Source organism: Genypterus blacodes, unplaced genomic scaffold (genome assembly GCF_046128005.1).
Source record: "Genypterus blacodes isolate CSIRO-AG114 ecotype Tasmania unplaced genomic scaffold, CSIRO-AGI_Gbla_v1 ptg000363l_1, whole genome shotgun sequence".
Classification (NCBI taxonomy): Eukaryota; Metazoa; Chordata; class Actinopteri; order Ophidiiformes; family Ophidiidae; genus Genypterus; species Genypterus blacodes.
In genome coordinates this window covers 2,501-22,500 of record NW_027467146.1, presented here as the reverse complement: position 1 = coordinate 22,500, position 20,000 = coordinate 2,501, and the positions used below count along the sequence as shown (strand labels likewise).

At 49.8% G+C, this 20,000-nt stretch overlaps 2 protein-coding genes across 2 annotated transcripts in view; both read left to right on the top strand.

Annotated features, from left to right (window-relative positions):
• The window catches only part of fer1l4 (fer-1 like family member 4), a 19,596-nt gene extending 5,792 nt beyond the window's left edge, over window positions 1-13,804 (top strand). The window contains exons 16-49 of the mRNA XM_076138372.1: window positions 1-66; window positions 225-288; window positions 679-755; window positions 1,116-1,224; window positions 1,436-1,640; window positions 1,752-1,884; window positions 2,423-2,523; window positions 2,726-2,813; window positions 2,920-3,036; window positions 3,119-3,271; window positions 3,913-4,108; window positions 4,464-4,588; window positions 5,054-5,188; window positions 5,284-5,457; window positions 5,544-5,654; window positions 5,746-5,907; window positions 6,196-6,370; window positions 6,529-6,644; window positions 6,720-6,836; window positions 6,925-6,964; window positions 7,208-7,308; window positions 7,403-7,528; window positions 7,618-7,761; window positions 7,928-8,055; window positions 8,828-8,998; window positions 9,950-10,104; window positions 10,186-10,367; window positions 10,488-10,573; window positions 10,664-10,762; window positions 11,451-11,568; window positions 11,671-11,794; window positions 12,176-12,471; window positions 12,626-12,726; window positions 13,420-13,804. The exon at window positions 1-66 is cut by the window's left edge and continues 60 nt beyond it. Of these exons, the coding sequence (XP_075994487.1) occupies window positions 1-66; window positions 225-288; window positions 679-755; window positions 1,116-1,224; window positions 1,436-1,640; window positions 1,752-1,884; window positions 2,423-2,523; window positions 2,726-2,813; window positions 2,920-3,036; window positions 3,119-3,271; window positions 3,913-4,108; window positions 4,464-4,588; window positions 5,054-5,188; window positions 5,284-5,457; window positions 5,544-5,654; window positions 5,746-5,907; window positions 6,196-6,370; window positions 6,529-6,644; window positions 6,720-6,836; window positions 6,925-6,964; window positions 7,208-7,308; window positions 7,403-7,528; window positions 7,618-7,761; window positions 7,928-8,055; window positions 8,828-8,998; window positions 9,950-10,104; window positions 10,186-10,367; window positions 10,488-10,573; window positions 10,664-10,762; window positions 11,451-11,568; window positions 11,671-11,794; window positions 12,176-12,471; window positions 12,626-12,726; window positions 13,420-13,600 (4,476 nt within the window). The 3' untranslated portion in view covers window positions 13,601-13,804. The remainder of the gene's footprint in view (window positions 67-224; window positions 289-678; window positions 756-1,115; window positions 1,225-1,435; window positions 1,641-1,751; window positions 1,885-2,422; window positions 2,524-2,725; window positions 2,814-2,919; window positions 3,037-3,118; window positions 3,272-3,912; window positions 4,109-4,463; window positions 4,589-5,053; window positions 5,189-5,283; window positions 5,458-5,543; window positions 5,655-5,745; window positions 5,908-6,195; window positions 6,371-6,528; window positions 6,645-6,719; window positions 6,837-6,924; window positions 6,965-7,207; window positions 7,309-7,402; window positions 7,529-7,617; window positions 7,762-7,927; window positions 8,056-8,827; window positions 8,999-9,949; window positions 10,105-10,185; window positions 10,368-10,487; window positions 10,574-10,663; window positions 10,763-11,450; window positions 11,569-11,670; window positions 11,795-12,175; window positions 12,472-12,625; window positions 12,727-13,419) is intronic.
• Window positions 13,805-14,277: 473 nt separating this feature from the next.
• Window positions 14,278-20,000, top strand: part of LOC142989019 (RNA-binding protein 39-like) — a 7,291-nt gene continuing 1,568 nt past the window's right edge. Inside the window, exons 1-4 of the mRNA XM_076138373.1 lie at window positions 14,278-14,396; window positions 15,384-15,446; window positions 18,153-18,202; window positions 18,306-18,476. Coding sequence (XP_075994488.1) covers window positions 15,396-15,446; window positions 18,153-18,202; window positions 18,306-18,476 — 272 coding nt within the window. The 5' untranslated portion in view covers window positions 14,278-14,396; window positions 15,384-15,395. The remainder of the gene's footprint in view (window positions 14,397-15,383; window positions 15,447-18,152; window positions 18,203-18,305; window positions 18,477-20,000) is intronic.

Below are 20,000 nucleotides of genomic sequence, written 5' to 3'. Positions count from 1 at the left end.
AGCGTGGAAGTTTACTCCTCCCCCTCAGCTGTCTCCACGGATACGGCCTCTGCAGCACTGGGAAAGGTCAGGCTTCAGCCGTACTCCATCATTGACCTTTGACCTTCTGCTTCCTCTTGTTTACTGGTGTCATGGTGTCACAGAATGATTGTAAACATTAGATTAGACTGTGACCTCGGCCTGATACAGCTGTGCTCACATCTGCATGTCTCCTCTTTGTGAAGATGAAGGGGGCGCTGGGGAAACTTGCATCAAGGAGGAAGAGCAAGTCCAAGGAGAAGAATGAAGGTCAGTGCACTCCAGATGAAGGACAGCCTGAAACCAAAACCTGACACAAAATGAAACCTTTGCATGAAATAAAGGAAAGGACCCTGAACCCTGAGGGTCCAGGGCCCAGGGTCCAGGGCCCAGGGCCCAGGGTCCAGGGCCCAGGGTCCAGGGTCCAGGGTCCAGGGGCCAGGGCCCAGGGCCCAGGGTTCAGGATCCAGATTCATATGGATGCAGGTTTCATGCAATCACAGTAATTAGCAATTTGATAAAAACACGTTGCTAAATTGCAATTTCTATTTGAATGTGATGACTTGTGCAGCTTTGATGATGATGTCATCCCACGATGTCATCCCAGTCCAGTCGCTGTGTAACTGTTTGTTTGTTGGGTTGTTGCCATGGCGGCTCAAGGTGAAGATGGGGAGGCAGACGTGGAAGTACCAGAGGCGGTTACCGTGGAGCTAGAGGAGATCCACCCACTGCCTGAAGTCAGTGCATCATCATCATTTTCATGAGGGTTGATTGATAAGTAGTGAGCCTAACTCAGAGCTGTATGAGTTCTTAAGTTTTCATCATAATCTGTGTGGAGGGATCTCATCATGTTACTGCTAAAACCAGGGTGGACGTCTCCAATCAGGTCCAACCTTTCAAAGCCACAATCCTGGGAAGCAGCCAGCAGGTTTAGAATCACTGCACTCTGTCCTCAGTTGTCCTTCTTGTTGAATTTCCAGAGCCCCTGGTACCTCACATTATTATCATGCTGTCTCAGGCTCACAGCTGATCAATCAGCCCCCGTCACTGTCACATCTGAGATGAACACAGAGCTGAAGCTGGGTTTGGTTTCTCAGGGTTTCCTGGGAGAGAAGGAGGAGTTCCTGCTGTTTGCAGCTCTGTTTGAGGTCACCATGTTGGACCCGTCTGTAGGAAGCAGACCCCTGAAGTTTGAACTCTCCATAGGTAAACATGCTGCAGGTTCTGAACCCAGACACGAGCTGCTCGCCTGTGAGCCGACATTTAGACATGAACATTTCTTTGTTTTACTGAAAAACTGTGTGTGTTTGGCTTCACTTTGATATGTGGAACCTCCGCAGTTCAGACTGAGCACAGATGAGGGCGGAGGTTTCACCATGGAGGCTTCTTTCTTCATCAGCTGTTCTTTCTGTAACAGGGAACTTTGGGAAAGTGGAGGTGGGAAGAGCCAAGAAGAGCCAGAGCAGGGAGGAGCTGAGGAGGAGTAGGGAGGATCTGAACGAGGAGTTCCAGGGTCTGCTGGAGAGTGAGGAGGAGCTGGACCAAGAGGAGCTGCTGAGTCCTGAACCCCACCGGAAATCAGTGTCTGCTCCCATGAGATCAGAACCCACCGAGTATGACAGGTAACAAGTACCACACCTCAGGTAACACAGGTAGTAACAGTAGTAAAGCATAGGTAGTAACTGTCTGTCTGTCTGTCTGTCTGTCTGTCTGTCTGTCTGTCTGTCTGTCAGGTCATTCAGGTGTATTCCTTTCCAGCCTCCGTCAGGCAGACAGAAACCCTGTCTGTCTGTCTGGACTCAGTTTGAGGATCACAGTTTTCGCCTCTTTCAGGCCAACTGGCTCAACAAGATGGCCGACAGACTGGTGAGACTCTACACACCTTCATGCTCAACACATTTTAAAAGTGCAGCAGTGAGTGAAAACACCTGAAACGGAGAATGAAACATCAAACTGATCCATGTGAAGCTACACACTCCTCCTCTCCTCTCCTCTCCTCTCCTCTCCTCTCCTCTCCTCTCCCCTTCCCTCCTCCCCTCTCCTCTCCTCTCCTCTCCTCTCCTCTCTTTTCCTCCTCTCCTCTCCTCTCCTCTCCTCTCCTCTCCTCTCCTCTCCTCTCCTCTCCTCTCCTCTCCTCTCCTCTCCTCTCCTCTCTTCTCCTCTCCTCTCCTCTCCTCTCCCCTCCCCTTCTCTCCTCCCCTGTCCTCCCCTCTCCTCTCTTCTCCTATGCTCTCCTCTCCTCTCCTCTCCTCTCCTATGCTCTCCTCTCCTCTCCCCTCCTGTCCTCTCCTCCTCTCTCCTCCTCTCCTTTCCTCCTCTCCTCTCCTCTCCTCTCCCCTCTTCTTCTCTCCTTCTCCCTCTCCACTCCTCTCTCCTCCTCTCCTTTCCTCCTCTCCTCTTTTAGGAGATTGGCCTGGATGAGGTAGAGCGTCTCCTGAGGAGGCCTAGGAGTAAAGTGAAGGAGCGTCTGGAGGACACTCTGCTGGAGCTGGTGGCCTCCTGCAAGTCAGTGTCTCCTCTTTAGATGAGATCAAGTTCTCTTCCATCAGGTTGGGTTAGGTTAGGTTGGGTCTGAACAGACAGGGTTAGATTGGACCCTGTGGGGTCATGGGGTCATGGGGTCATTAAAGTCAGTGTGGACGTGGTCACAGAAACATTAAGCCAACTGTCTCCCCTCCTGTCTGTCCCTCTGCCTGTCTGTCTGCAGGCAGTTCAGTGTTTTCTCAGATAAGAGGTCTCAGTCTCGTCCCAACAACCTGGACAGATGCAGAAAGGACTTCATCAAGAAGAACTTAGTGAGTCTACACAACCTGTCTCTCTCTCTTTCTACCTGTCTTTGTTTCTGCCTGGCTCACTATCGTTTTGTCTTTCACCTGTCTCTCTCTCTCTGCCTGTCTCAAGGTGCTGGTGGCCAGACAGGCGGTCAGAGCCAAGAGGAGGATCACAAGGCGAGTGGTGAAACAGAGACTGACTGACAGCAAGAGAATCCTGAAGAAGCTCCGCCTACTGGCTAAAGAGGTCAGGGGTCACATAAACACTACCCATATAACATGAAGATGTTCAATGTCTTTGACCTCTGACCCTTTCCTCCCTTACATAGCCCCAGAGCACTCTCCCAGATGTGTTTCTATGGTTACTAAGCGGAAGCAAGCGATTGGCTTACGTCCGGATTCCCTCCTACTCCATCATGTTCTCACTGGTGGAGGAGAAGAGGGGGCGGGACTGTGGTAAACTCACCACCCTCTACATGAAGGTAACACACACACACACACACACACACACACATTATACATCTCAAGCCTAAACTGAAATTGAAGTAGTGCAAATACAAAGCAAGCAGAGCGGCACACAGAGCGACACACAGAGGTTTAGAGCAGCCTCAGCTCAAACACACACACACACCCCACAGTCTGACCCAATGTCATTCACTCACATGGAGACGTTTTGACGGACAGCTGTTGCCTCATTATAAAGCACCACACACTGATTTACATTAAGCTAGCTCGCCCGTTGTCTTAAGCTTCATGTCTTCATCCTGATTCGTGGCTTTCAAACCAAACTGTGCTGGGCTGAACACTCAGTGAGCTGGCAGCTGCTCCTTTCCCCACACAGTTTACAATGTGAAGAGTCAAAGCTAACAGACACACAGGATGTAGAGACAGAACCCTGTGGACCTGGAGACACCTGGTAACATCTCCACAGCTCCACCGCTCCACAGCTCCACAGCTCCACAGCTCCAGGACGCCACACTGACTGACCTCACTGTCTGGACATGTAGTTTAATGTTTAACTAATATTGAAAGAAAATCTACTCCAATCAAAGGAACTAAAGTGACCTGATGACTTCTGAGTCTGAGCTCAGCTTTCTTTAGCTCAGATGTTTGTTGGTCTCAGTCCCCAGGAGGCCCAGTAGCTGAGATCTTTGCTAAGCTGGAGGTTTACCTGTGGCTTGGCCCTGGCAAGTACAGCAAGGAGGCCATCACCTCTCTGCCAGAGGAGTTCCTGTCTGTGTATGAGGAGGAGGAGGAGGAGCAGACCAGACCCCTCCCTGCTGGGAGGAGGAAGCTTCCTGTCACTCTGTCCTGCCAGGGTGAGTCAAAGGTCACGACGGGTATGACTCTCCTGCTCCACCGGGCCGAGGGAGCTGTAGCCTAGCAACAGCTGAAAACATGAGCCAATCAGCTGTTGTTGTGTTTTGTTTTTGGACGAAGATGTGTTTAGTCAGTCGCTAACACGTGTGGGAACTAGAGTTACCAATATGTCCTCTACAACTCACCAGAGACCTCAACGTAACCATGGAGACACAAAGTCTGTTTATGTTACAAATTGATGAATTACCTGTTGAAAGTAAAATATGTGTCAATGTTAGTGATGGAACCTCAGTGTTAACGACTACTGTCTGTCTGCCTGTCTGTGTGCCTGTCTGTCTGCCTGTGTGTCTGCAGACAGCAGGTACTTCCAGCTGCGGTGTCACCTGTACCAGGGGCGTGGCTTGCTGGCTGCTGATGATGACGGCCTATCAGATCCCTACGCCAAAGTCCTCTTTGCCACTCAGTGCCAGGTCACACGGGTAGGTGTGTGTGTGTGTGTGCTGTCCTAGCTCATCTACTCTGGACTCTGAACCTCATCTACCAGGCTGAGGGATTCAAACCCTCTGGACTGTTTGTCCTCCTTGTTCTTCAGTCCTTGTTCAGCGTTGTTCAGCCATCACCTCCATGCTGCCATGTTGAGTCAGCAGGAATCATCACATGTCACTCAAACTGCCAGCTGAGCTCCCTCATTCAGGTTTCTGCTCCCTCGCCTGGTGCCTCCACAGCTGGGCCCTAAACCTCCATCCAGACCCTTCTCCTCTGTGGTCCTGAAGCGGTGGAATGAGTCACCAAACACATTTGATCCTCCGAGTCCCTCTATGTCCTTCAGAGTCCGCTGTAGCCCCAGAGACCTCCGAACCTAAAGACTGAAGGAGACATGATCTCTCTCTCTCTCTCTCTCTCTCTCTCTCTTTCTGTGTGTGTGTGTGTGTGTGTGTGTGTAGGTGGTGATGGACTCTCTCTCTCCAGCCTGGTCGGAGTGTTTGCTCTATGACAGAGTCCTGCTGGAAGGAACGAGGGAGGAGATTCAGCAAGACCCGCCCCTTCTCATCATAAGCCTCTACGACTTCAACACCATGGTAACCAGCTTTGATGTGTTGATCCATCTCGCAGACATACAGCAACATTGAATCTCACTGAGTGTTTCTGTGTGTGTGTGTGTGTGTGTGTTCAGGGTGGTCCAAAGCCTCTGGGTCGAGCGTTTGCTGAGCCAGAGTTCAAATTTGCAGACGAGCCCTACAAGAAACCCCACCTCCATTTCTTTGACATCAGCAGGGGGAAAGCTGCAGCCGGCGAGCTGCTGGCTGCGTTTGAGCTCATTGAACTGGACTACTCAGGGTTTGGAGAGGTGATCGATCATTGATAAATCAATCAGTTATTCTATGAAAGAGCCAGTCAGTCTGCAGCTTGTCTGTGTACCTGTCTGTCTCTCAGCCCCGTCTCCCCAGCTCTGTGGACCCACAGGAGTTGTCCCTCCTGCCAGAGCAGCAACGCTTCATCATCCCAGATGGAGTCCGTCCAGTTCTGAGGACCTTCAGGATCGAGGTCAGAGGTCACTGTCACATACACAAACACACTTGTATACACACGCCACGGCACACTCACACAGTGTGTGTGTGTGTGTGTGTGTGTTCAGGTGTTGTTTTGGGGGATGCGAGACCTGAAGCGGGTGCAGCTCTTTGAGGTGGAGCGCCCCATGGTGAGGATGGAGTGTGCAGGACAGCAGCTGGAGTCTGAGGAGATAGAGAGCTACAAGTTACACCCCAACTTCAAAGAGATGGCCAGCTACATGGATGTGGTCAGTGTCCCACACACACACACACACACACACACACACTGTGGAGGAACAAAGCCATCCTAGTAAATAGGATCTCTGTAATCTGAGCTCACTGAAACATGTGGAGCCTTATATCACATCCATATCTTAAAGGCCCCACAGACACACAGACGGGTCCAGAGCCAGACCCAGTCCAAAACGAGACCCAGAAAGACAGGTGGACAGACAGAGAGACAGGTGGAGAGAGACACACTGGGTGTTTCCTGACTGGTCAGTACTAACCTCCTCTTTCCTTCCCGGACCAATCAGGAGCTGCCGGAGCAGCCGTACCTCCACCCTCCTCTGACTCTGTCTGTGGTGGAGCGTCGCTCGTTTGGTCGCTTGGTCCTGGTCGGGTCCAATGTGGTCCAGAGCCTCATGGTCTATGCCGCGCCTTCAATGAGGGAGGAGCTAGAGGAGGAAGAGGAGGAGCCTAAACCACTATGTAATCATAGAGCTGGTGATGTACTCTTCCTGCCTGTCTGTCTGTCTCAATGTCTCCCTCATTGCCCCTCTGTCTCCATCTATCTGTCTCTCTCTCTCTCTCTCTCTCTCTCTCTCTCTCTCTCTTTCTCTCTGTTTTCTCTGTCTCTCTCTCTCCAGCGAGGAGAGCTACATTGAGGAAGTTGAGCAGTCTGAATGTAGTGAAAGGTTTAGGACTTCAAGGCCTGTCAATCAAACAGTCAAAGATTCCCTTCAACCCCATGAAGCTCCTAAAAGTACGTCAATCATTCACATCAGCAATCAATTTGTTTCAATCAGTTCTGCTGCTCAAGCTGTCGGTTGATTGTCAGGCTCCATTGAAGAGACTGAAGAGTTTTGTGGACGAGCTGGAGGAGGAGCCACCAGAGGAGGAGGAGCTTGACTGGTGGTCTAAATACTACGCTTCCCTGGAGGAGCTGGAGCGGCAGGTGAAGCTGAGTGTGTGTGTGTGTGTGAGATGAGCAGTGTTGGTTGTTGGTGTGCTGGTGAGGGTTTGTGATCTCTGTGTTTGTTCAGGCTGCTGAGGAGCGGCAGAAGCAGGAGCAGGCTGAGGCTGGTATGGACCTCCTTCTTTCTCCTCATTATGTGACAGATGAGTGTTCTGATGCTGTCTGTGACTTTAAGGTTCTATCATGAGATGGTACAGGATGAGTTCAGAGTGACATTTACATGAACTCTGCTGCCACATGTTCACATGTTTACAGGAACAGCTACAGTTTGGCCACGCCTACCACACTGTCTCAGCCAATCACAGGAGAGCAATGACCACTGATCACAAGTTTTTGTGTTTTTCGGTCAGAGGATGAAATGTCCTTGACTAACATGGACCAGGAGGACGACGAGGAGATTGTCGTCGTGGAGATTGAAACTCCCAAACGCAAGAACGTTGCCACATTAAAGGTCAGAGTTCACTGGAGGCTGGAGGTCAATACATATATACCAGAAGTTCTGTTATTAAGAATGTGTGTGTGTGTGTGTGTGTGTGTGTCTTCAGTTGTATAGTACTGACCTGGAGTCAGAGTTCAGTCAGTTCCAGGATTGGCTCCACATTTTCCCGCTGTACAAAGGATGTGCTGAAGATGAGGATGACGAAGAGGACAGAATGATGGGAAAATACAAGGTCTGCCTGTCTGTCTGTTAGTCTGTCTAGCTGCTTGTTTGTCTGTCTGTGTAAATGTACTGTATGTGTCTTTTCCTGCCTGTCTGCAGGGTTCCTTCCTGATTTATCCAATCGATCCGATTGATCTGATTGATCCAATTGATTCAGGAGATGAAGAAACCAAGCTTCAAATCACCAACGGAATTCCCAAAAATTCTGCCTTCAAAGTCTTGGTCCGAGCATACATAGTCAAGGTACCTGTGTCTCTGTCTATGTGGCAGTGCTGTGAACAAAGCCTCCGTCTCAGCTGACCCCATGACCTTTACTTGGGCTTGACCTATATGACAAATGTTTGACTTTCAGCCCCACTGTTGGTTAGCCTGTGACTCTTTGGGTCTCTTCTGTTCCTTGTGCCTTCAGGCCACCACGCTGGCTCCTGCAGATGCCAATGGTAAAGCCGATCCCTACCTGATGCTTCAAGTTGGACAGCAGCGTCTGGACACCAAAGATCGCTACATCCCCAAACAGCTGAACCCCGTGTTTGGAGAGTCAGTATCTGTCTCACTGGGTTTTCATTCCAGCTTGATGTCAAATATAGGCCAAGTATTATGGTGGAATATTCCCACAATTCATTGTAAAATGAGATTCATTTTTCATTTTGAACCTGAATAATTTACCATTTAGAATAAAATCAAATAGAATTCTGAATTGATTAGCTGAGCAATAAACATGGAGCTGCTCTGAGCTCAGCTGATAACAGGAAGTAGAGTTACCATAGTAACTACAGGCGGCGGTCCCAACATGTCCTCTCCCTCTCCTCTTCTGTTCTCCAGCAGCTCCTCTGCTGCACAGCTCCCTTTGCTCCTCTTCTTCACATGTGGACCCTCAGACGGCTCCACTCTTCCTCTCTCTGGCCTCTTCCTCTTCTTCATCTGTTGCTTTGCGTCTGTAGGAGTGTAACTTCTTCTTCTCTCCTTAGTTCAACACAAACCAAACACTTCTGGAAACATCTGTCACCTCCAATCAGGACATCAGTCAGAGACCTCATGTCCTTGGTAACACAAAGGGACAGATTTTCTAAGGATGGCGCAAATTTTCTCTGGCACCAGATGTTGCGTATTGCTAATAATAATTTGTTATGTGGGGCTTTTACAAACGGTTACAAGACAAAGTCTTTTTACATTGCAACATTAAATCCACCTCAAGCAAGCGCGAAAGTGTTTTTCACTTTGTAACGTTGGATTGCACAAACGCTGCTCAGCTGCAACCTCACTGATCCCTGTCAGTCTCAGTCTGCCTGTCTGCCTGTCTGTTTCTCAGGGTGTTTGAGTTCACTGTGTCATTCCCCATGGAGACCGAGCTGGTCATCATGGTTATGGACCATGATCTGATAGGTATGGATGATGCCATTGGAGAGACCCGGGTTGACCTGGAGAACCGATTCTACAGCCGGCATCGCGCCTGCTGCGGCCTGTCGCTGTACTACGACATGTTAGTATCTGTACAACTATGCTTTGTTCTTACACAGAGAGCCACACCACTTCACACAGGGCACGGAAGTACTAGTTCACATTTCCATGGGTCCATACAGTACTATGGAACATTTGTACCAGCACACTTAAAACAACAAGCCAACGCAGCACATTCAGTACGGACTGTGAAAGAATCAAAAACCATGTGACTACTAGTGCGCACAATACTATAACATAATGGTGGCAGCACAATGAGGCCTGTGCATGTTTTACTAAGACACGTGGAGCACAGGGGCACTATTACACACATTGTGCACACGTTATTACCAATACTAAGAGACATTAGGACGAGCACACATGGTACTACATGCTAGTACCAATGCTTTCAGTAACATTACAAATCAGGGCGCAGATGTTCTGTGAGTTGGGAGAGAAAGTGAATTCATTTTGGGGTGATACTGTATGACAACATTCATACAAACTGAGAAACTGAATAATCACATGAACCTTTGGTCCAGCTGTTAGAGTCAGTTAGACCAGAGTCAGTTCATAGCTAAAGTTAGACCAGATGGGTTGACCCGAGTTTACAGAGTGTTAAAACAAGTGTTAATCCAGGATTAACATGAGTCCAAACGCACCTAAAGGTCAAATTGTCATGGAACAGTGTTAGTCCAAGAGTAACTTCAGAGAAGACTTTGACTTGGGGGGATGAAGCAGCCCAGACTTGGACGTGAAGAAGACCAAGTTTTGTGTTAGTCCATTTATTTTGCTCTGGTCTCACCTGATGAGCTAAATCAGGTGTGTGTATCTGATCAACTGTGTATAGAGATGGACAAAGTCTGTTTACACTGAGATTAAACCAGATTTCACTCCAGGATTAGGACTACACCAGTGAAGGGGCATTGAAATCTCTTCTTAACAAGGCTTTATCCATCTTTTTACATGTCTGTCTATTCGTCTGTGTTTACAGGAACGGATACAATCAGTGGCGTGATGCAAAAAATCCTTCAGCAATCTTGGCTGAACTCTGCAAGAACAATGGCATTTCGTCTCCAGAGTACCGAAAGTCAGAGGTCAAAGTGCTCAACAAGATCTTCAGGATCCCGTCTGATGCAGTACCTGAAGGTAAGGGAGTCACTAAGACCTTGGACCAACACTGACTGTGCTGGTTTGGGTTCAGGGCGTTGATGGTTGTGTTGTTGTCAGCTTTGTTGAAGAAGAACAAGCTTTCCCCGGACGAAGAGATAGAGGTGGAGGAGCACCAAGCCCTGAGTGTCCTTCATCGCTGGGGGGAGATGAAGGAGTTCCGCCCTGGAGCTATTCCCCTGGTCCCGGAGCACGTGGAGGTCCGATCCCTGATGAGCCAGGACAAACCTGGACTACCACAGGTACGACAACTATGCACTGACAATCTGAATCTGAAACCATGAAGACCTCTGCAGAAGTAAATGTTATCCAAATGTTTTGGTGTGTATATGTGTGTGGGTGCGTGTGTGTACGTGTTGTAGGGTTACCTTCACATGTGGATTGACATGTTTCCCACTGATGTCCCAGCTCCGCCCCCTGTCGACATTAAACCTCGCAAACCGGAACAGTACGTCAACACACAGTATAGGAGATTCAGACAGGAAAACTGCACAGCAATACATAACCTTTGTTGGTGTTACTGTTCCCATGGTGACAGGTATGAACTGCGTGTGATCGTCTGGAACACAGACGATGTGTTTTTGGATGATGTGAACCCGTTCACCGGTGACCCGTCCTCTGACATCTACGTTAAAGGGTGAGGCTGCTTTAGCTGCAGAGTGATGATGAAGGTCCAAGAAAACAAAGTTGCCGAGTGGCGTCATGTCCATGGGAACATCTGTCCCACAGAGAGAGAGGAGATGTTTGCTCTGTGCATTATAGAGGGACGCCTCTAAAGGACACACAGGTTCAAACCTCTGATGTCCTGCTGGTCCCGCTGGGCTCCTGGCAGCATGTGGGCCTCTGTCCCTGCTGCAATCTGGGAGTTTTGGTCGGCTCGACACAGGAAATGGATATGCAAAATGCACAACATGTATCAATAGGATTTGATCAGGAATTTCCGCCAATCAGAGGACGGAGAGATGGATTACACATGAAACAGATTCAAACATGTCTAAGCTTTGTGACACAGAAGTACATACACTTATTGCAGCAAAGAAAACGTTGCATTTTTAGCGACGCAGTCATCGCGGCCCTACAGAGGCTCTAAGATAAGAGCAGGAGCAGGAGCAGGAGGACGAGGACTCGACCAGCAGGCGGACGAGGACTCGACCAGCTGCTGTCTCTGCTTCACATGGGGATTGGGGACATTATCACTACAGAAGAAAGCTTCTGCTCTTCCGTGTAGAAATTCTACACGGAATCTGTCTTCTCAGATCTGTGGAGGTTTGTGGTTCCTATGCTGAACTGGACTCACAGTTGACTCTGGTTCTGTTCTGGTGCAGCTGGATTAAAGGTATGGAAGGAGAGAAGCAGGAGACAGACGTCCACTTCAACTCCATGACTGGAGAAGGAAACTTCAACTGGAGATTTATCTTCCGCTTCGACTACCTCCCTACTGAGGTACACACACACACACACACACACACACACACACAGGAGGTTGTGTGGTCTGTAGGAGGCGCTGTGTTAAGAGTTAAGCTCCTCCCCCTCTCCTCCCTGCAGAAAGAGGTGGTGTACAAGAAGAAGGAGTCCTTCTTCTCTCTGGACAAGACGGAGTTTCGTCAGCCTGCTGTGTTCACGCTGCAGGTGTGGGACTACGACCGCATCCTCTCCAACGACTTCCTGGGTGAGGCAGAGAGAAAGACGGGTAGAGAGAGAGACAGGCAGGGAGAGAGACGGGCAGAGAGAGAGAAACGGGCAGACAGAAAGAGAGAAACGGGCCTAGAGAGAGACAGGCAGGGAGAGAGAGAGAGAGAGACACAGGCAGGTAGAGAGACGGGCAGGGAGAGAGAGAGAGAGATGGGCAGAGAGAGAGAGACAGGCAGGTAGAGAGATGGGCAGGAAGAGCGAGAGTCTACATCTGAACCTAAATCATCCTCATCTTCCTCTTCTCCTCTTCCTCCTCCTCTCCTCTCCTCTTCCTTCTCATCTCCTCTCCTCCTCTCCTCTTCCTTTTCCTCTCCCCTCATCTCCTCCTTCTCTCCTCTTCCTCCTCTTCCTCCTCCAGGCTCCATAGAGTTGCGTCTCAACGACATGGTGCGAGCAGCAAAGACTTCTGGTAAATGTTCCATCCAGATGGCGAAGGAACGGGCTGGACCTCGTCTCTCCATCTTTCGTTCTAAGAAGATGAAGGGCTGGTGGCCGGTGATCCGCGAGAAGACGAAGGAGGACTTTGAGAGGGAGGAGAAGGAGAGGGAGGAGGCCAAAAAGAAGGGAACCAAGAAGAAAAAGGACAAGAGAAGCAGGATGAAGAAGGAGGACATTGAGTTCACTGACAGCATGGGGAGAACTTACCTGCTGATGGTATGATGCTACATGCTAAAGCTAACATGAGCAAAGCTAATGCTAATGACTAGAGGCAGCAATGCTAACAGTGCTGCATGTTATGAAACATTCATGCTAATTCTTATGCTAACAGCAGAAATGCAAATCCCACTGTGTGTGTGTGTGTGTGAAGGGAAAGGTGGAGGCGGAGTTTAAGTTGGTTGCCTTAGAGGAGGCAGAGGCAAACCCAGTGGGGCGTGGCCGCAAAGAACCAGAGCCGCTGGAGAAACCGAAGTATGACACAGACACACACACACACACACACACACACACACAAACACACACACCTGTCCTGGGGGGGCTGTAGACTGGACGTCCTTCTTTGCAGGTCTCTGACCACGTCTGTCCAGACTAAAGTGATGTCGGCTTGTCAGGTGTGCTTGATGTTGTCCCTCTCTTGGCCCTGAAGCATCTGCTTTGGGTTCCTGTGAGGCAGGGACTCACCTGAGCAGGTGGTACCAGTGGGTAGTGCTTCCGCTTGGGAACCGGAGGGTTGCCGGTTCGAGCCCCTGCCAAGGTGCCCCTGAGCAAGGCACCGAACCCTCAATTGCTCCCCCCTCTGCGAAGGGTGGTAATGTAATGTGAGTCGCTTTGGATAAAAGCGTCTGCCAAATGATCGTAATGTAATGTAATGTGATGTTTGGTCTGGAGGTCCTGATCCTGGAAAACCTTTTTCCCAGGCCAAAGGAAGGCTAGCAAAGCCTACATGGTGCTGAATCTGAGCATCTAGCACAGGTAGAGAGACAGAGATGGAGCCATGTTCTCCAAGATCTGACAATGGGTGTGGATTTAGTAGAGAGGAGGAGGAGGAGGTCTGAGCCCAGCATGCATCGCTACTGCACACAGATTCCACATGTGTGTAACCTGTGTGTGTGTGTTTGTGTGTGCGTGTGTGTTTGTGTGTGCGTGTGTGTGTTTTGTCTCCAGCCGCCCCTCCACAACTTTCAGCTGGTTTGTGAATCCGATGAAGACTTTCATCTTCCACATCTGGAGGACGTTTAAGAAGTTCATCATCGCTATGCTGGTCCTGGTTGTGCTCACCATGTTCCTCGGCCTCATCCTCTACACGTTGCCCGGGCAACTCGCTACCATGATCATCAAGGGATAGCTGTTACCCACAATCCTCTCTGACAATAACAGGAAGTGGCTGGAGGATCTTTGCTTTGTATTTGTTGTTGTTGCTGCACTGTTTACACACGAGTTCATGATCAAACACTGAATTGATCTCAAATCACTTATTATCTGATCTGCTGTTTTTAGATGTGTTTTCTGCTGGACTTTCTGTGGTTATCAATAAATCAATAAATGTAAATGTGATCAGTGTCATGTTTGTCAGATTAAATTCCTTCATACTTGTTCTGTCCTGTTTTCCTTCATTTCTTCCTCTCTTTCCCTCATCACTTGACCCTGACCTGACCTGACCCTGACCCTGACTCGACTCTAACCCTGACCGGACTCTGACTCTAACCCTGACCCGACTCTGACCCTGACCCTGACCCTGACCCCGACTCTGACTCTAACCCTGACTCTGACTCTGATGCAGCAGGAGAGCAAAGCTGAAGGAATTCCCCCTCAAACCAAACAGAGAACACATTATTTTTCTAAATCTTGCCCATGGCCGCCTGATGAGTCCGGTCAGCGTGTCTAAGGTGACGTCAGACAGCAAAATGACTCCAGGTTCACAACATCACAAAGGGTTTTAGTTGGAAACAAACAGGTCGTTACTGCATCCTTCCTGTTCGCGCTCCTCAGGTGATCTCGCGGTATTACGCGGTTAGTCTCGCGTGAGTAGCCCGGCCGGTTACGTGAGCCATTATAAGGATCCGAACGCGCTAAAGAAGACGAGCGCGCAGCGGCTGGAGCGACGTTTGAGTTCAGAAGCCCACAGAGACACTTTGTTGCAGGTAAACGCCGCCATGTTGTCACTTTAACAGCGTGGAGCTTTCACAAACACGAACACCAGCTCAAGGTCCCGGGACCCCGCTTAGCCGCTAGGCTAACAGCTAGCTTCAACAGCGAGGCCCCGCTGGCTCCCCTGCACGCTGCAGAGACACCCGGGTTTAAGCAAGCACGACCCGGGCAGCCTGGAGCTCTGAGCCGGCCTGAGCTTCACGTCTCAAACAACGGAAGATTAAAGTGATTTATAAAGTATTAAACCCTGCGGTGTATCTGCTGTGTGTTGTTCCTGTGAAGCGTCCTGTTAAATAAAGACTTCACATGTTTGTGTAGCGACAGGACGACAGCAGCCTTCACCTGTAGAGTCTCTGCAGGCTCAACATGCCTACACACACACACACACACACACACACACACACACACACACACACACAGCTCGACCATCTGTCCTGTCGCATAAACCTAAGCCACAGCGTGATGTTTGGTGACAGGGTTTGATGTAAAGCTGCTCAGGCTTCATCTTCGTGATTCCTGGCTCAACAAGTTCCATCTCTGTCTGATTGACAGTCCTGTTTTATGATCTGTATGTGTCAGATTCAGGATTCATCGATCGGCTCTCACATCACAGGATGTTTCCCACCAGAGGTTGTTGCTTATGTGTTAGCAGCTGTGGTTGATCATCAGGCTTTGGTCCTGTAGGGGTCCCAGGACAGATGCTTGGGGGACTCCAGTGTTGTTGTCACGGATCTTATTTACTCTGACGCTGTTCACTCTGTTCAGAATCGAATGTCTCTCTCTCTCTCTCTCTCTCTCTCTCTCTCTCTCTCTCTCTCTCTCTCTCTCTCAGTAGGTCTGCTTTGGTCTGAAGGCTCCAGTGTGTTTGAGCTCAAACAGAGCACTCATAAAGTCTGTGCCTATTTCTCAGTGTTTCACAGTGGACGTTAGGTTAGTAGGTCAGTGAACTTATGTGTGTGTGTGTATGTGTGTGTTTGCAGAGCAGCAGCAGCATGGCTGATGACCTGGACATCGAGGCGATGCTGGAGGCTCCGTACAGGAAGGTGGGTGTCTGTCTTTGAGCTGTGGTGTGTTAGAGCAACTCTCAGCTGGGCTCTGCTGCTGCACACACACACACACACACACACACACACACACACACACACACACACGATGCGTTCATTAGATTAGAAAGTCTGAGTCTGTGGGCCTAAGGGGTTCTGCAGGTCCTGGTTCAGAGCCGTGGGCTTTGTAGCTGCAGAGCTGTGAGGGGACAGAGGACAGTTTGCTCTCATGTCCACAGAGGACAGTTTGCTCTCATGTCCACAGAGGACAGTTTGCTTTCATGTCCTCTCCCCGCTCCTCTACTTTGTCGCCTGTGTCTTGTAGTGAGGCTGCTCACACCAAACACACCAGACACACCTGACACATCACAAGCTGGTTAGCCCCTGGAGGGATCACACACACACACACACACACACACACACACACACACACACACACACTGTATATGCAGCGTATTCTATATTAGATGACAACTTCGTCCAAATCAACATTACTATTTCAATTGAATGAAGTGTGAAACCCTAGAGTTGAGGAGTGGAGAGTGGACCTCAGGGCTTCTGTAGGGGAGAGTTCAGGGCTCTGGGCTTCAACACATTAAGGTCCTGGTGGGTCTGGACCCTGGTGGGTCCTGGATCCTGCTGGGTCTGGACCCTGCCTCATGTTTTATCAATCATTGACTAGTTTCAGCTGGATGTTTGGCTTCACACACACACACACACACACACACATTCTTGGTGACATTTGGCATTTGAAAAACATCACATCTCCATGGAAACCTCACCTCTGACCCCGTCACAGCTTGATGGAGCGGTCCGTCCCGTGTTTTGGGTCTGTGGAGCAGCAGAGTCCAGCTGATGCTGCCTGTTTGTTGATGATGATGATGATGATGATGATGCTGATGCTGTTCCTTCACAGACTCATCTATCTCTCTTTGTAGACTTGCCTAACGATTTCTCACCTCTACTCCCCTGAATGCCAGTGTGATCTGTCTGAAACATGAAGGTAGTAAAAAGTCCCCATCATGCATTGCTGTACTGTGGTCCCCATGGTAACATGACTGTGGTTCCCTCGATTACTGTGAACTATCACCTGGTTGTGGTTCAAACCCCCCGCTGAGGCAAAGCAGTGGATTCTGGGGGATCTGCTAATGAGTGTGTGTGGCCTGAGAGGCGGGGCGGCGCAGACGCTGTCAGATCAGGTGGAGCAGAGGATCATGGGAGGAGGACATGGCACTGCATAGTGTTAGCTTAGCCTTAACAGTGGGGCCAGGGTGGAATGAAGCTTTGACTGCTCCAGTTACAGGTGGGCTATGACCTCATGCATACCAGAATACTGCTTTGTGATTGGTTGAGTCATCTTAGTGAAGTCACTGCAGTGAGGAGATGTTTCCTGTGCTGGACCTGAGTGGACACAGGTCTCCTCATGTCCATCTGTCTCCATCACACTCTGACCCCGTGTTCCTCAGTCCTCCTCCATGCAGGAGCTCAGGACCTTCACTCTGTAGGTGAACACACTCAGGGTTCATTCATGAGGTCTGATGTGTGTGTGACAGGGCTGCACCTAAACATTCATCTTCACATGATTTTTTCGGTTAGACGATTAATCTATAGATTAATCTATAGATTAATCTATAGATTAGTCTATAGATTTAATCTATAGATTATATTTATTACGCAATATAACAATGATTTCCCCAAAATAAATATGAAACTTATCTCAATAATATTTCAGTATTTTCTTCAATCTTGAAAACAAACAAATGTAAGAAAGATTTGCAGTGCATTATTCCTCAACCAGCCACCTTCTGACTGATCATCTCTGTTTACAATCCAACATATTGTTTATTCAATTCGAGCGCAATCTGCATTCAACAACAAAAATACATGAGACGCAGGTCAGTTTGGGCTTCCATCAGTCGGCCGACAAAGACAACGCGCTCCACGATGCTTTCACTTTAGACCGTAGAGACTTCATCTCCTTCACCTCTGACCTCTGTCAGTGTGTAGATGTTCTCCTCCTCTTCAGGTCTGCAGGTCTCTAATGGACCCTAGTGGATCCATGATCACGTGTCAGAGCCTCTAAAGCTCCTCTACATGAAGACAGAAGCTTAGTTACAGACTCATATGCTGACCTTTGACCCTGAACCCTCTGTATGTTGTCATGGATCTCTACCCTATAGTAACCTCCTGGTCCTTCTCTCATCAGTCTGCAGCTGTGTGATGAAGCAGCTGAGAGGATGTAGAGCAGATAAACATGCAGGGCGTCGTGAGGAGAAACAGGAGAAGAAGAACAGAGATGTGAGGAGAGAAGAGTTCATGAAGGTCCTGACCAGAGGATCATTAGATCCGTGGTCTCTAACATCCATGATGTTGATGTTAAAATCAGCTGTAAACGAGCTTCATGGCAGTCAGCTCTCGTCTTCATCTTCCTCCTGATGAGGATGAGTGAGTGGTGACTGAGGTGAGGGGCAGGAAGTGAGTCCACAGGTGAGGAGGCTTGAGTGAGTAAGACTCCCTGTCTGCTTCAGGGCCCTCAGGAGTCCACACGGCTGAAGATGAGCCCAAACTCTGACCCTGACTGACCTCTGACCCCTCAGTCCTAAACCCTCCCCATGATGTTTATATTCTCTCTGCCCCGCCCCCTCCCCATGCCCCGCCCCCTCCCTCACATCTCCACGTCCTCATGCTGTTCTGTCTCCTGCTTAGGAGGACGCCAAGGCCCCGGGTCCCAACGGACAGGACGAGCACAGCAAGAAGTAAGACTGCCTGTCTGCCTGTCTGCCTGCCTCTCTGTCTGTCTGTCTGTCTGTCTGTAAGCAGTAAACTGAACAGGGTCTCCTCTGTCCTGTGTCACGACAGGAAGAAGCGCAGTCGGAGCCGGGACAGGAAGAAGAGCCGGAGTCCAGACAGGAAGAGGAGCAGGAGTCGAGAGCGTAAACGAAGCCGCGAGCGACGCCCGAGTCGCAGTCGGGAACGCCGCCGCAGCAAGAGTCGGGAGAGGGGCGGGAGGTACCGGGACCACCACAAGTAGTGAGTCACACCACAAGGTCAAAGGTCACTCATCAGTTTTCTAAAAACAATCCATGATGTCATTGATCAGAAATGTTTTAACAAAAACTACATAAAGAGTGAAGATTCACTTTGGACATATTTACTTTATTTACATCTCTCTCTCTCTCTCCGTCTGTCTCACTCTCTCTCTCTCTCCGTCTGTCTCACTCTCTCTCTCTCTCTCTCTCTCTCTCTCTCTCCGTCTGTCTCACTCTCTCTCTCTCTCCGTCTGTCTCACTCTCTCTCTCTCTGTCTCTCTCTCTCTCTCTCCGTCTGTCTCTCTCTCTCTCTCTCTGTCTCTCTCTCTCTCTCTCCGTCTGTCTCTCTCTCTCTCTCTCTCTCTCCGTCTGTCTCTCTCTCTCTCTCTCTGTCTCTCTCTCTCTCTCTCCGTCTGTCTCTCTCTCTCTCTCTCTCTCCGTCTGTCTCTCTCTCTCTCTCCGTCTGTCTCTCTCTCTCTCTCTCTCTCTCCGTCTGTCTCACTCTCTCTCTCCCTCTCTCTCTCCGTCTGTCTCTCTCTCTCTCTCTCTCCGTCTGTCTCTCTCTCTCGCCGTCTGTCTCTCTCTCTCTCCGTCTGTCTCTCTCTCTGTCTCTCTCTCTCCGTCTGTCTCTCTCTCTCTCTCCGTCTGTCTCACTCTCTCTCTCCCTCTCTCTCTCCGTCTGTCTCTGTCTCTCTCTCTCTCTCTCTCCGTCTGTCTCACTCTCTCTCTCCCTCTCTCTCTCCGTCTGTCTCTCTCTCTCTCTCTCGCCGTCTGTCTCTCTCTCTCTCCGTCTGTCTCTCTCTCTGTCTCTCTCTCTCCGTCTGTCTCTCTCTCTGTCTCTCTCTCTCCGTCTGTCTCTCTCTCTCTCTCCGTCTGTCTCTCTCTCTCGCCGTCTGTCTCTCTCTCTCCGTCTGTCTCTCTCTCTCTCTCTCCGTCTGTCTCTCTCTCTCTCTCTCTCTCTCCGTCTGTCTCACTCTCTCTCCCTCTCTCTCCGTCTGTCTCTCTCTCTCTCTCTCTCCGTCTGTCTCTCTCTGTCTCTCTCTCCGTCTGTCTCTCTCTGTCTCTCTCCTTCTGTCTCTCTCTCTCTCTCTCTCTCTCTCTCTCTCTCTCCGTCTGTCTCTCTCTGTCTCTCTCTGTCTCTCTCTCCGTCTGTCTCTCTCTCTCTCTGTCTCTCTCTCTCTCTTTCACTCTCCCTCTCTCTGTCTCTGTCTCTCTCTCTCTCCGTCTGTCTCTCTCCCTCTCTCTCTCCGTCTGTCTCTCTCTCTCGCCGTCTGTCTCTCTCTCTCTCTCTCTCTCTCTCTCCGTCTGTCTCTCTCTCGCCGTCTGTCTCTCTCTCTCTCTCTCCGTCTGTCTCACTCTCTCTCCCTCTCTCTCCGTCTGTCTCCCTCTCTCTTTCTCTTTCTCTCTCCCTCTCTTTCTCTCTCTGTCTCTCCCTCTCTCTGTCACTCTCTCTCCCTCTTTCTGTCTCTCTGTCTCTCTCTCCCTCTCTCCTTCTGTCTCTCTCTCTCTCTCTGTCTCCCTCTCT